This window comes from Ictalurus punctatus, chromosome 26 (genome assembly GCF_001660625.3).
Source record: "Ictalurus punctatus breed USDA103 chromosome 26, Coco_2.0, whole genome shotgun sequence".
Classification (NCBI taxonomy): Eukaryota; Metazoa; Chordata; class Actinopteri; order Siluriformes; family Ictaluridae; genus Ictalurus; species Ictalurus punctatus.
This window is the reverse complement of record NC_030441.2, coordinates 11,590,404-11,605,209: the sequence shown is the minus strand read 5'-3', so window position 1 is coordinate 11,605,209 and position 14,806 is coordinate 11,590,404. Positions and strand designations below refer to the sequence as shown.

General features: G+C 35.9%; 1 protein-coding gene across 1 annotated transcript in view; it reads left to right on the top strand.

Moving 5' to 3' along the window:
* The window catches only part of sorcs3a (sortilin related VPS10 domain containing receptor 3a), a 296,209-nt gene that overhangs the window by 116,068 nt on the left and 165,335 nt on the right, over nt 1-14,806 (top strand). The window contains exon 2 of the mRNA XM_047151173.2: nt 10,642-10,709. Within this exon, the coding sequence (XP_047007129.1) occupies nt 10,642-10,709 (68 nt within the window). The remainder of the gene's footprint in view (nt 1-10,641; nt 10,710-14,806) is intronic.

Below are 14,806 nucleotides of genomic sequence, written 5' to 3'. Positions count from 1 at the left end.
TTTGCCAAGTAAATGTTTCTGAATTTTTTATTCAAAGTCACAAAAAAAGTAATTCAAATGGCATCTTCTTATTACTCCTTGATTTACAACTCACTAAAGTGTACACTGACAGAAAACATGGTGGCTTGCACTGGGGTTGTAGTGTTAATGATACAATGTCTTTATCATTACTGTGTGTGTTTTAGATGGGAAAGTAACTGCGATGTTCCTTTAAAATGTTTAAATAAATATTTGATCCTTAACGTCTTATTGTGTAGTTAATATTTGAAAAAAATAGATGTTTATTTCACATTTATAGAGTGGAAGGAGCCTCCACTCTCAGTTCTTTGTAACAAAAAGTTTTACACCATGTGGCAGTTTTCAGAGTATTTTCTGGTTTCTTGGTAACTACAAGCTACATTGTTGTTTTTTTGTTGTTTTATTCTTATGAACTTCATGAGAGAGAGAAAAGGAGAGGCTGGTTGGGGAACGACAGTTTATAACTGATATAAGTGATAAAAGGAATTAACTTCTTTCGAGGATGTTCCACAGCATTAAATGTAATTTATACTGCAAATGGTTAAAATAGCATGTGTAATAAAAGTGTCTAAAAAAGTTATTATAGTCATGGCAAATTATTGTGATATAAGTGGAATATATAAAATAATAATAATAATAAAAAAACCTTTGGGGTGATAACATTAACTGTGCTTCAGAGAACAAAACAATAAATATTACAATATACATATTTATATTTTTTTATATTGAGGATTTGGTCATGCATAATTTGCAGCATGGGATTTTAGACTTCACTGGCACTAGGCATAATGAACAGAGAGATGAGTAAGAGAGAGAGAGAGAGAGAGAGAGAGAGAGTTTTATCTCCTGCTCTGGCCTTGCTGCTTCTGCTGCACACAGCCAGATAGTGTTTGATTCACTCGACTGGCTAAAACAGAGGCCTGGGAGGGCTCAGATACACCCAGGAGGAAAAGGAAGTGGGCACACACTCAATATATTGTTGTTGCTGTTGTTGTTGTTATTGTTTTGTGTTTGTGTGTGTGTGCAAACTATATTTGCATGTTGTTCTCTGTGGTCTTTCTAGGAAAAAGTCAATACAGCTATAAGTAATTGGATGCAAAAACATGCACTTCAACATAAAGACCAACCAAAATTTGATATTTTTATAGTATTAAAAACAGTGCAGAAGTTCTCATAAATAATAACACAGCAGCACTTTAAGGTCCTCTGACAGTATTATATACAATTTTATAAGAAATTTTTCCCTCTCTCTGTGTGATTTCTAAAGGATGAAGTGACATCTTGTTGTTGGGGGCTCTCTCTTGTTTCCGTAGGAACATTTTCCTAAAGCTTATGTTTTCCTTAAACCTTCAATTAGAGAAGACTACAACTTGTAAACAAATGTTTTTTCAAGTATAAATTAAGAATGAGGAACAGGGGAAAAAAGGAAATGTGTTTAATTGGTTTAATAAAGTTTCAACATGATGTACTCAACTATAAATAATGGAAGAATGAGTGATAAAAATGAATATGAAGTAGAATTTTTCTTCTGCAGTCTGGTAGGTGCTCTAGTTGCTAGAGAATCAACTTTGTACCTTAAAGATTTGTTAAAAAGTTAGTTAGTTGTTGTTTTAATATTGTTTTAACAATCTATAGTAGCAGAACTGTTGCTCACTGGATGTTTTTTGTTTTTCACGCCTGTTTGTAGAGACTTGTGCGTGAAAATCCCAACAGTTTCTGAAATACTCAAACCAACCTGTCTGTCACCAACAACCATGCCATGAAAGTCAAAGTCACAAAGATCACATCTTTTACCCATTCTGATGTTTGATGTAAACATTAATTGAAGTTATTGACTTGTATCTTCATGATTTTATGGTAGCCTGTGTCTTACCTCACATGCAGGGTAGCTTTAGGTCTGGGTCCGTATAATTAAAATTCCAACAGATAAGTGCTTGCATTTCAACCTAACAAGCAGTCGAACTTACATTGATTTTAATTAGGAGAACTGCAGACAGAGATTAACTTGTTTCTTTATGGCAGAGGAGCCAGCAAAAAGTCTGATCTGAATGTCCTGACAACCCAGAGGTGCTATTTCTCCCTAATTTTAATTCTAACAAAAAAAGTTGTAAAAAAAAATATATGCAAATACAGGGTGTACCAAAAGTCTCCATACATGGGGGCAATTAACGGTTTTTAGCTTAATATCATCTAAAAATGTCCATCCTTAGTTATAAGTATGGACTTATATGACAAAAGAAGAACGTATTGAAATCATTCTCATAGCTTGATCAAGAAGCTGCCGCAAGGTTGCGATGGACTTAAACAGGAAACATGTCAAGCACATCACACATGACACACACTGTTGGTAAACGTATTAACAAATTCAAAAAGACTGTGGAAAGTGTTGTGGACCAAACGAGAAGTAGACGTCCATGAACATCCACTGACGAAGGCACAACCAACCTGGTGCTGGCAGACATAGACTATGTATGGAGATTTTTGGGACAAACTCTAGATCTTGGAGATTGATGGTGTATGGGGACATGTTTGACTGCAAATCAATACGAGTGCAACCGACTTGGAACTATTTGATATAATTACTGAAAACATGATGTTCCATGTGTAGCCCAAAATGTTGAACTTTGTTATATTTGTAGAGCATGCTACCACAAGTACCGTTTTTGTAATTAGGGTTGATTTGACTTTGAGAATTTTATAGCGTGTTATACAGTACGAGTAAAATCTAGTACTTGGGTGGAGTTCCAGCAACGTAGTAAATGCTTTCAGGGGGATTCTTTGTATGTGCTTGTACAAGTGTGTGTGTATGTATATAATAGATAAGTAGTTCATTTTTAATGAGGTATTTTCTTCCTCCACTTGCTCCTAGCTGCAATCAGGGTAGATAGACTAGACTTGCTAAGCGATTTGAGGTATTTTTCTCTGTGCCACTTTGCAGGTCAATAGCTGTTAATACTAATCTAAAATCTGCTTTGCAATCTGTCTTATAATGGATAAGGTGAGAGGTGTGGGGAAAGAGGGTTTTCTTAATTCACATAGTGAAGCCATCAAGTTTGTGCTGTGTAATATTCATGCAGTTGCTCAGGTGGTTTATTGGACTATTTGTTTTTGAACCAGGGCCCTCACTGTGATACTGAAAGTCTAATCACGTCTGGATAATAAACAGTTCCAAGTGGCACATCATCTGGCATGAGTGTGTTCACTGGATCATCATTTAGTGTTACATGTTTGTGTACATTGTACTCAGTAATTACAGTTGGCACCTCCTGCCAAGGGGCTGAAGTTACATATTAAGGTTATAAATCATAGGAATTATGATAAGCAAGAATGAAGTAATAAAAGGTATGATTACTATTCCAGTCTTTCATTTACACTCTTTGCGTTGATAACATACACACAAGTAGGCTGGTAATACATTTTCATGAATGACATAACCTGGTCATACATCTGTCATGTCTGATGTCAAATGGCAAGTTGTAATAACAGTTATGCAGTAATATAAAAATGCTACCCTTATTGGTAATTTTCATGGTGATTGTCTTAAAAGCTTTGCCACAAGCTAATTTAAAAAATAAATAACTAAATAGATAGATAGATAGATGTGTCAGCTGTCTGTCTTAGGGTCTTATGATAATTGGAAAGGGTTTTGCTTTACTTTAGATATAGAAGTATATATATAGTGGAAGTATAAATATTATATATATATATATATATATATATATATATATATATATATATTAAAATCATGATTGAATCATGCATTTGTTATAGAATGCCTAGATAAAAAATAGGCTTGCTTTACTTTATCTATAGAAGAGGAAATGTCATTTTTGTGCCATATGTTCATCAGAGAATGTTCAAACAGTTAAACATTTACTATGTTTACTTTATCTGTAGGGAAAAATGTCAATTTGTCATTTGTCTGTAACAGAGTGTCAAAGATAAAATGGGCTCAATTTACTTTAGCTACAATACAAATATCATTATTGTATCTTTCTTTTGTCAGAGTGTCAAGATTATTAAAATGGTGCTTGCTTTACTTTATCTATAAAACTGTCATTGTTGTGCCTTGTCTGTCATAGAATATTAGGTTAGTTAAAATTGTACATACTTTACTTTATAGAAAAGAAACTGTCATTATTGTGTCTTGTCTGTCATAGAATATTAGGTTAGTTAAAAATAGTGCATACTTTACATTATAGAAAAGAAACTGTCATTATTATGCCATGTCTTTCACGTAGTGTTAAAACACATACACTGATTGTGTATGTCAAAGCTTTAGAAAATAAGAAGAAAAACTGCACAATGAATGTGTAACGTGTCATTGTGTATTATTATACTACTCATAGCATGATCATCCTAAAATGAGATTGTTGTATCATATTTTGAATGTTTGAATGTTTCCAAAACATTTTCAAGATGTCATGTACAATATGTGTAATGCCATATGTCTTAAGACAAAGCTGACTAGCTCAGACTAGACATGACTAAAAATGACCTTATTAGGCATAAGTCGTCATGATATGACATTAGGACACCTATCATTATACATATAGATAACAGTAACCTGACACTATTATATTACTGGACATCAATTATGAAATGACATATGTATGACATGGTTGCATCTGTATCATGATGCAGAGTTCAAGTGTGTTGCTAGTTTCTTTGGGAAAATGAAAAAAAATATGCTATACTATTTTCATTTAATATTTGTTTCACATTCTTAACTACAAATCATTAGTTTTTGCACAAGAGATATCAGTTTAGGAATCTCAGGTGTAACACGTGCTTCCTTTGAGACACATGAAACCACATGTTTTCTAAATGCTGCTCACACAATGTCAGAGGATTGAGGTACACTTAACACACTACTGTCTACATGATTTGACAGATGCCCACAATTGGCTAGTGTCTGTCTGATTGACATGGGAATGAGAAAAGACATCCTTCACACACAGAGCACAGAGAAACTGGCTGGCAGGATGTAAATTCATGATTTCCCAATGATACACCTGTCTAAATGTTCATTGTATCGTTTGGGAGCTGTTGTTTTCCCTAGTCTAACACATAGTTTGGTAATTCTATTATAAACATACAGTGGGATCCAAAACGTCTGAGACCACTAGTGGAAATGCTATTATTTTGCATTCTTTTCTAATTTAATACAACAATTTTCATTACAAATTATATTATTGATAACAGTTTAAGTGAAAAGTAGAATCTCTGAAATTTACCTGAATTTCAGAGTTTTTTAGCATTAGTATCTTTATATGTGGTCTTGTTGTCTGCTGTCGGAAAGTCATTTTTAAATGGATAGCATTACAGGCACACAAACAAAGGTAGATTGATGCACATGTAAACAATGCCATGCTGAGAAATGTTAGTGCAAGCATATAGCTGAAACAAAAGTTACATTCTTTACAGTAATATTCCACAAGCCCAGTGCTCAAACAGTGATTTTAATTCAGTTCATTTCAACAGCAGCTCAGCAGAAATCCAGCTGTAGATCCCTAATGAGCAAGCCAGAAGTGACAGTAGCAAAGGTAAAGAAACTTGAGACAAGCCAGACTCACAAGGGAACCCTTATCTGTAAGAGAAGATCCTGGCTTAAGGTTTCAGCTCTCAGCATAAGGTTTCAGCTTAGCCACTTTACAGATTTTCTTTATTTTCACCTTCAGATTGCCTTTTTCCCCAAATTGGTATTAATAATACATTATGTTTGAGGCTATTGGTGACATTTTCAACCAGGATGTGACCTAACATCAACACCATTGTGAACCTCATGTGGCTTAAATCCAAAAGATGTGGAAAGACTAAGCACCATCCTAAAAGAGCTAACACTGCTCCCTCTTCCATGAAATTTGAGATTGTTCCTGATATTAGTTTCAACATTGAAACTAGTATTTTAGACAGTCATAACAAGATTTTCAGTCAGTGGAATCTAAAATGGTGGATGTGGAGGACTGAAAAAGACGGTAATATTTGTCCTCCAGTGCTATTCAGTTTCTTACACTTTTTGCTACCTAAATTGTTTCCTTCTTTGGACAACCTACAAATTGAGGTCTTGTGAGCACATCACAAATACAGCGACAGCACATGTAAACGAGGAGCGAGCTGCACTATGATTTTCAATGTGCTTCGGTACACATCCCACCTGCCATTATTCATGCTGCCAAGGAAGAGACTCTTACTGTTGATGGAAGGAGCATATGCTTCACCTCTGGCTACAGCAGCTACACAGTGAACTGTTGCCAGGCTTTCACTCAGGCCAGGAACGCAGCTTAAGCTGAACACTTGAATTCTTTAGCTTTACCCCACCAAAAATGGCACTTGTTTCAGGTCCTTTACCTGAAACAAAGATGCGGAAAATATCTGGACTTGCTAGGATTCTGTTGTGCACCCTGTAGTTGAGAGCATGTAAGATGGTAGAAGGGGGTGGAGTTCAGACCAGAGATGGTATGCTGATTGGCTCATAGTCTTTTTATTATTATGAAGTTACAATAGTGCTTGAAAGTTTGTGAACCCTTTAGAATTGTCTATTTTTCTGCATAAATATGACCTAAAACATAGTCAGATTATCACAAGTCCTACAAGTATATAAAGAGAACAAAAGAGACAGAAATATTATGCTTGGTCATTTATTTATTGAGAAAAAATATTACGTGGTCATGATACACGTCCACAAACAAGTTTTGAAGATCAGAATTTGATAGAGCCCTGTTCTTTAATTAAACAGGATGCTCACTCACACCTGAATGTCATTTCATCGATTGAAAACACCTGACTAATTTAACCTTCAAATTAACTCCTAATCCTAGAGGTTCACATACTTTTACCACTCACAAATATGTAACATTGAATCATTTTCGTCAATAAATAAATGAAAGTATAATAGTTTTGTCTCATTTGTTTAATTTGGATCTTTTTGTCTAGTTTTAGGACTTGTGTGAAAATCTGATGATGTTTTAGGTCACATTTATGCAGATATATAGAAAATTCTAAAAAACTTTTAAGCACCACTGTAAATTGTGGAGCTTATATGCAAAATTCAATGAAGTTGGCAGGTCCGGTGATATAATGTAATGGGAGTAAATGTCACCGGATGTACAAATCAGTTATGGCACATTTGTTGTGCAGTGTCATGTGTCATGTGACAATTTAATTGTAGTCTTCTTGATTTCAGAAATTTATACAGTGTAATGCAATCTTATTTATATTGTGCTGCTTTTATACTGTAATGATGTAATGATGATCTCTTATTGACCCTGACTGGAGGGAGTGCCCAGAAAGGTGTCCACATTTTACATGATTGTATGACCCAGAGGCTCTGCCTCTGATTTTCAGACACACTACAGATGATTGTTTTTTTTTTTGTTTGTTTTTTTTTCATATTTTTATTAATATTCAAGAAAACACTTTTCCATATTAGCTTAGATGGCACGCTTGTTGTTTTGCTCCAAGCTGACATTTACAAGCCTATGGATGTGTCGCATTAACATAGGTTTTATTTCACTGTAACTGCGGTGTCATTTTATTACTAGGGCTTTTCTGCACCCAGCAACGGAGTCATCTTCACAGATTAATAAGTGCTCTCTGGTGTTGTGGGCTGTTATTTTAAATGCAATGCTTAATTTACTGCTGCACATCTTTGATCTGCACACTGCTGACCCAGCAGGAGACACTTGCAATCAAGAGATTACACAATTAAAAAGTACAAAAAGTAAGAGCGGTGAGCATGAGTGAAAAGGAGAAGGGTCATTAATCCGTTCATTAGTAGCGGGGCATGTTGCCTCACACCAGAAAAATTGAGTTTGACACTTTAAATTAGTCTTTGTGGACGTGGAACATTTAGTTATGCTAATAATATTTCTATGCACCACACTTCCTTAATTAAAGTCCAATGATGATAATCCAAGTCAAGCATAATTGACATTATTGATATTTCAATCGTTAATTGCAGGTCAATTGGGGTTACAGAAAGAAAGCCTTGCATCCGAGATGCACCGTCTCTTTGTACCATGTCTGGTATGTATCTTTAGAGTCTCAATTTATTTTACAAAATGATGCATCAGTTGCAAAGCCATGTGTTGATTTCTTGTTCAAAGTTCCTGACCACACAAGCTAATGACACTGATATATCCCTTAATGTCATTTGCCGTGCTGTTTTCTCTATTCATTTAGCACAGCACAACAGATTTGCACCTGTTCGTTTGACCTTTCTCTCAGTACATAGATTCTACATCTACTCTCAGATTGTGTATATGTATTGCAATGTGTTTTATAAAAAATAAAGCGCTTTTTTTCTTTCTTTTTTTTTCATTTCAGCCATGTGTTGAAATCTACAATTCAGAAAGACATGAAGGTTGCTGGTGTTTGTCTGTATGTCTTTGTTAGTGCATTGTGTGTGCATCCCCCTGCAGCACAACAATGCACGCATGTCAGACAACCTGACTCTTGGGAGCACACAAACGCACACACACCCACACACGCGCCTCTATAAGTCCTGCCCTCCTCTTTGGCACAGCGACTCCAGCTGACCAGAACCATCTGCTTTCAGTCTTGCAAAGTCTGGACCTTAGGTCCAATCCCCCCCTTTTTTCCCACAACTACATGTCTCAGACCTTCTTCCTCTTGTGTAGCAAATCTTCCCCTCTGGCTTTCCAGAACCACTGGGATAGTTTGTAGAAACAGCCCTGCTGTGAGGAGCACATGACAGAACAGGTCAAGGGGAACTACAAAGTCCTATGTTGATTCTGTTTTTGTCTTTCTTTTCCCACTCTGACACTTTTCCAACATTTCATCACATTCAGATTGTATAGCATGTTCTCTGGAGCCATAGCAGTGTGACTCAATGGAAGGGTGTACTTGTCAGTTCGGTTCAACAAAAGGAGTAGTTTAATGGCAGACCCTGACAAGAGAGACTGATGGGAGATATGCAAATGAGGACAGTCACCTTGGCATGTCCAGCCCCCGAATTGGAGGCAAGGCAGCACCTGAGGGCTGGAAATAACCGTGATTATATAAAACGCCTCTGAGGAAGGTTAAGGGAGCCGTAGCAGCAGTGACTAATTTTTATCCCTATCCTCTGCTAGTCTTTTAGTTCTTTTTTTTGTTGCATTTGTTAGGTATACATAAGTAACAGGCCTATATTTTTAATGGCAATTATAGTTAGTTTACTGTGTGGTTTAATTCCTCTTAAACTGACTTACAGAATATTGTATTTTCCTGCATAATTTTGCATACAAAATGGTATTCATGCAAGTTTCTATAGAGTTACTGTTTTAAAAGAATGATTCTTTCAGGCAGCAGTTTTCAAATGTTTTGGAGATAGATCCTAATCTAACTATTAAATATTAGGCTCATTTCTTTAATGTGTACAATGCTATAGCATCCAGAAAAGTTTTATTCCTGAAATTTCCACCAACAGAACACATTAGGTCAACTTTGGCATTATTTATAGACTGACTTGTTTATAAGTTAGTGAGGCGTTGATAAATTTCATTTAATTCAAGTGACCATTCAAGACCTCAATTCTAAATATAAAACAGTTTGGATAATAGTTAGTTGGGATTTCCATCACTATAAGCAGTTCCCTGGACAACTCTACACACCCATTTGAGAACCACTCGTTTAGGGACAATACATAGACAGGTGGCAAATTAAGTGAAAACCAACATAACGTAGCTTAATAAAGATATGAGCCACTGGAACAGTGTCTTGTCATACAGTATATTCTTCAAGTTGTGGTTTTAAAAAAAAAATATATCCTGTAGTTGTCCCGTAGGCTGAGATCTCAAGTGCCCTGTGGATGGGGGTGGGGGTCATTCTGGACTCCATTCATTCAAACATGATCAGTCAGAATACAGTAACTATGTATTGATTTGTTCTTCCCTCTAAGGGGATGATGTTCATATCTATGGCTTGCAGATATGTGACATAAGACAAATGCCAGCCCACCAGAAATAAACAAAAAATCCTTGTCGATCTAACGATCCATCCAGATCGTGGATCATCTTGTGAGCTTTGTAAGCAGAGGAGTAAACACATACACACAGAAGGAATTGCTGAAAAGTCTCTCATTTTTTACTTTTTTGTTTTGCTCATTGCAGACATTGCATAAAGGTGTATGGCATCTTAAATAGGTCTGATCTTTTTTGTTTTGACAAGATTATTGAGTTGAAGTGATTATATTTCTTGTATGAGTAATCAAGTATTTTCTGAATAGGTTTGTTCATTTAACTTACTTTAATTAACTTTGTTTCTTAAATGTATTAAATTCATTTTTACTATGATGAAGTTGAAACAAAAAAGCCATAATATCACTTGGGAATAATTTACTTAAAAGCTTGTTAACATTTTTCTTCACATTCCTTCAGGTTGAGAAAAGAGAGAGAGAGAGTGAAAAAAAGTTTCAAGAAAATATCTAGTGTATCCAGTAAAATAAATAAATAAATAAATAAATAAATAAATAAATAAATAAATAAATAAAAATAATAATAATAATAATAATAATAATGAGCTAAAAGAATAATCCTCAATGGCAACTCATATATGTTTGTATATGTTACATTTTAATACAGCCTCTCCCAAAGGCCTAACCTTGCTTTTTGTATTTTATAGGTGATTCTGATCCTGACCAAGCTTTATGACTTCCACTTGGGCAGTGTCACTGAAAGCTCCCTATGGAGGTAAAGATATACCCCTCTATCGTTACTCTCTTTTTCTCTGTCTCTTAACCCATCTGTCTTTTCTTTTCTATCGACAACACCACCTTCCACCGAGTCTGGTTTGTCTCTCAGCCATTGTTCTGCACCTCTCTGTAGTTAAATAAGGTGAACAAGTACCCATGTTGTGGATTAGCAGCCTGGTATGATGTTGTCATTATATATCCTTGGGGGGGGCAGACAAGGAGGGAAAGAGAGAAATAGATTAGTCTCCAACCACCAGAGCAGCCGAAATAACAACAGGAGTCAAAAAGTCATTGATGTTGCTCAGCGATCTCCAGCCAAGTGTTATTTCCAAAATCCGGGACAGGGAGATGCTTCTTTTTCTGTGTTAGCCTCATTTTCTCTAATGGGCTGGATTAAATTGCTTGTATAATACAATAAAGGCAATGCATGTAAGCATGTCACCATGGTTACCAATGCTTTTTGCAAATGTATAAGAATTCACTCAAACCAACAATAATATCGCAAAATGGAAGGGCTATAATCTATCAGTAGCTTAACAGTGAAACTATTAGGGTTGAGTAATGCATGAATGAAATCAGCCCCAGCCTGACTCTTTCATACCATTTTGTGTATCTTTCTTACAACTATCAGTGGTGCTGTTGCGCTTAGTTCCACAAAAGCCACAAATAATCTTTAAAACATTTGTTAACAGCAAATAGTCTGATGTGGATGCTAAAAATTAAACCTTATATTGACATCGTTTTACCTTTGAAAGACAGAAGCACGGCCCTGCTCTCCCATTTATACCATCCACCCATGATAGTGTGGGTAAGTGAGTAAGTAGGCTGAGGTGCTTTTAATGCCTCAAAGTTCTGATCATTTTCAGTGAGAACAGGATTTATACATTATACAGACATGTTTATTTTCCCATCGTGTTGCAGGTCAGCTCTGTATTATGAGGTGTCTGAAGCTCTTTCTCGTGTCAACAGTGTGAACGTTTAATGGATCTCGTCTAGACAGTGGTTTTATATCAGAGTGCCACTGTAGATAAAAAAAAAAATAGGTCATGTGATCATGGTGAAGCTTTCTTTGGTCAAAAATATAGTATATACTAAATAATATACTGTATGTATGGGCTGATATACTGTATGAGACATGTTTGTGGTAACATGTGAGTGTGGTAACATGTAGATTAGAAGTGAGCAAACTTCCACTTTCATAATAATAATAATAATAATAATAAAAATATTAGAATGTAAAAACCTTTGAAAGTTTGATGAAAGAAGAGCTTGTTAAAAAGCTCAGCTACACTGTAAGGAGGAAGTGTTTCTATAAAGCAAGGGTTATCAAGACCAGTCCTAAAGGGCTACGTAATGCACCTACTATTCTTGTAATTAAGCCAAGCAAGAATCATGTACTGTAGATGCCCCATACTTTAAAGGACTGAGCTAAAGAAGGAATAATACTTTCAAGTTACTGCTATGTCTTTGGAACCAAATGCAAATACATCATTTGGATTTAACAGATAATATGTTAAAATCTGATACAAATACAGACATCAATAGGTGGCTGTCATATATCAAGGAGGTAATTCTGGACTTCAGTTCCCATCAGCCTCTGCACTGTACTACAATATGTCACATGACCACCTGCACCTGAATCACGTTTCTGTTAACGAGCACTCCTATATATAGCCACTGTTTGTACTGCTTCCTGGTCTCACATAATTGTCTTCTATGTTTTTGTCCATGCTTCCACGTTTAGTTTTTGCCACAGTATTTTTCCAAGTTGTCTTAGTGTATTCGTTTTGTTGTTTGTTCGTTTATTAAACTGTTCCAAAATCTGCGATTGCTTCCGCATCAACCTTGAAACGTGACAGCGGCAAACTATTCATTTTGTTTTTAGATTCTAGTTGAGTCTAGAGGTGTGCATCAAACTGGGATTCCATGGAACTCAACAAAAATGGCACATGGACAGGAGGTTTTTACTTTCATGTAAGCATGCAGTCATACTGTATATGAAGCTCACAGGACAAAGAAGTAGCACATTCATTAACGTGAGCCGCTCTGCAGTGGATTTACAGCATTCATTCTTTCATCCTTAGTAACGGCCTGGTCCGTGTCACGATGGTTTAAATTAGGCTAGTAGTTTGTTTATGTTTTGGGAAACAGAACTAAATAAATTTGTTTGAAAATATAGCAGGCAGCCAAGGCAAAGGAAGTAGCATTGCAATGGCCGCAGCTTCACCAAGTCCCTATGCTGTGACAGACAAAAAGACAAATATAGTAATGCGCGAGTGGGATTTAAAAACAAAATAAAACAGTAACACAATTACGAACTGGTGTGTGGTAGAGAAAGTGTCACAGCTAAAATTCACAGATCATGCTATCAGTGCTTACATTTTTACCTTTAGGATTTTTCCAATTGTTTCTGGGAACAGTGTGGTTTCTGGTTAAGGCCACACCCACTTAAAAATTTAGACCCAGCTTCAAGTACAGACACTGATATGGGTATTAGGAGAATTAAACAGATATGCCTACACCCACACACTTTTTCACAATTGACATTGACAATGAATTAATACGAGCCAGACCTCAAATCCATTTCCACCATAATCAACATTCAATGTTTACATAACGTTGCTCTTATTCAAATAGGTTTGCAAATATTAATTTACTCTTAGCCGTTGTTTGCATATTGTTGAGTGCCAAGGTAAGAGCAATGTCACTGGTCTTTTGTTTAACTACTATACATTTAATCAAATCAAAACCCCATACAGTTATTACATTGGAGTATTAAGTGTTTAGTGGAAAGACAGCGTGATCCATACATCAGTGTGTTTCAGGAATATTGAATTTCCTTGACGTTGTTATGTTCATTTCTGCATCTGAACTCAGACTGAACTATTAAACATGGGAGATCGGAGAAATAATGAAGTGCTATTTTTATCTTGAGAAACTGAATATACCACAGGTAACGTCAGTACTTTTAGAACACTAACCAACGTAAGACAGCATGTTAACAGAGACCAGTTGTATCAGACAGTCACATCAAAACTGCAGAATGTCGGGTAGATAATTGGATGTTAAGATATTATAAATTATTTTTTGTTTCTAATGCATATATCTTTATAATATTACATGCAAATAGATAAGTAAGGAACAAAACATGATGGGAAGGAAGTTGATTATTTTGCAGTAACAGTACATCCCAAAGTGGTATATTCCTCTTATATTACAGCAAATAACAGCACTGTGGTATAACACACGGTAATGCATATGCACTTTACAGTACGTTATAATAATATGCATTATAATATTTGTTCAATTGTACATACTAGAGGTATAACACAATGCCATTATCTGTATTTGTATCTGCTGGAAAGAGGAGTCATTCTCAATTCACAAATTGTAACAACAAATAGCAAACCAGACACCCTGTGGAAGTTTTGGGCAAGCTTACTATTCTCTGTCTAACGTGACTGTAAGCAAGCTAACTACTATATGTTTCAAATAACAATGCTTTCCCAAATCAGGAAAGTGTTGTTACAAGAGACAGAAAAAGAACAAAAATAGAATACCAGCCTATTTTTCACAACAGTATTCATATTTATTTACAAATCATATGTTATTTCTTACATATACTAATGCTTATTAAAGTGTTAGTTATGTATATAGTGATGCATGAGCAATTATGCACGTCTCAGGCATTATAAGGCATTATGTATTATATCCATCACAGAGTGATATTTTTCCATACACATTTTCCATACTGCTTATCCTACCTAGTGTCGCGTGGGAGCCTGGAGCCTGGAGCCAATCCCAGCCACAAGGCGGGGGACACCTTGGATGGGGTGCCAACCCATCACAGGGCACAACTGCACTCACATTCACACTACGGATAATTTGGAAATACCAATCAGCCTACAATGCATGTCTTTGGATTAGGGGAGTACTCAGAAAAAACACCCAAAGCACGGGGAGAATATGCAAACTGTGCACACACAGAGCAGAGGCGGATTTCAAGCCGCCAACCCCAGAGGTGTGAGGCAACAATGGTAATCACTAAACCACAGGACATAGGTTTCAACCAGTTGTATTTCAAAACTTTTTTCA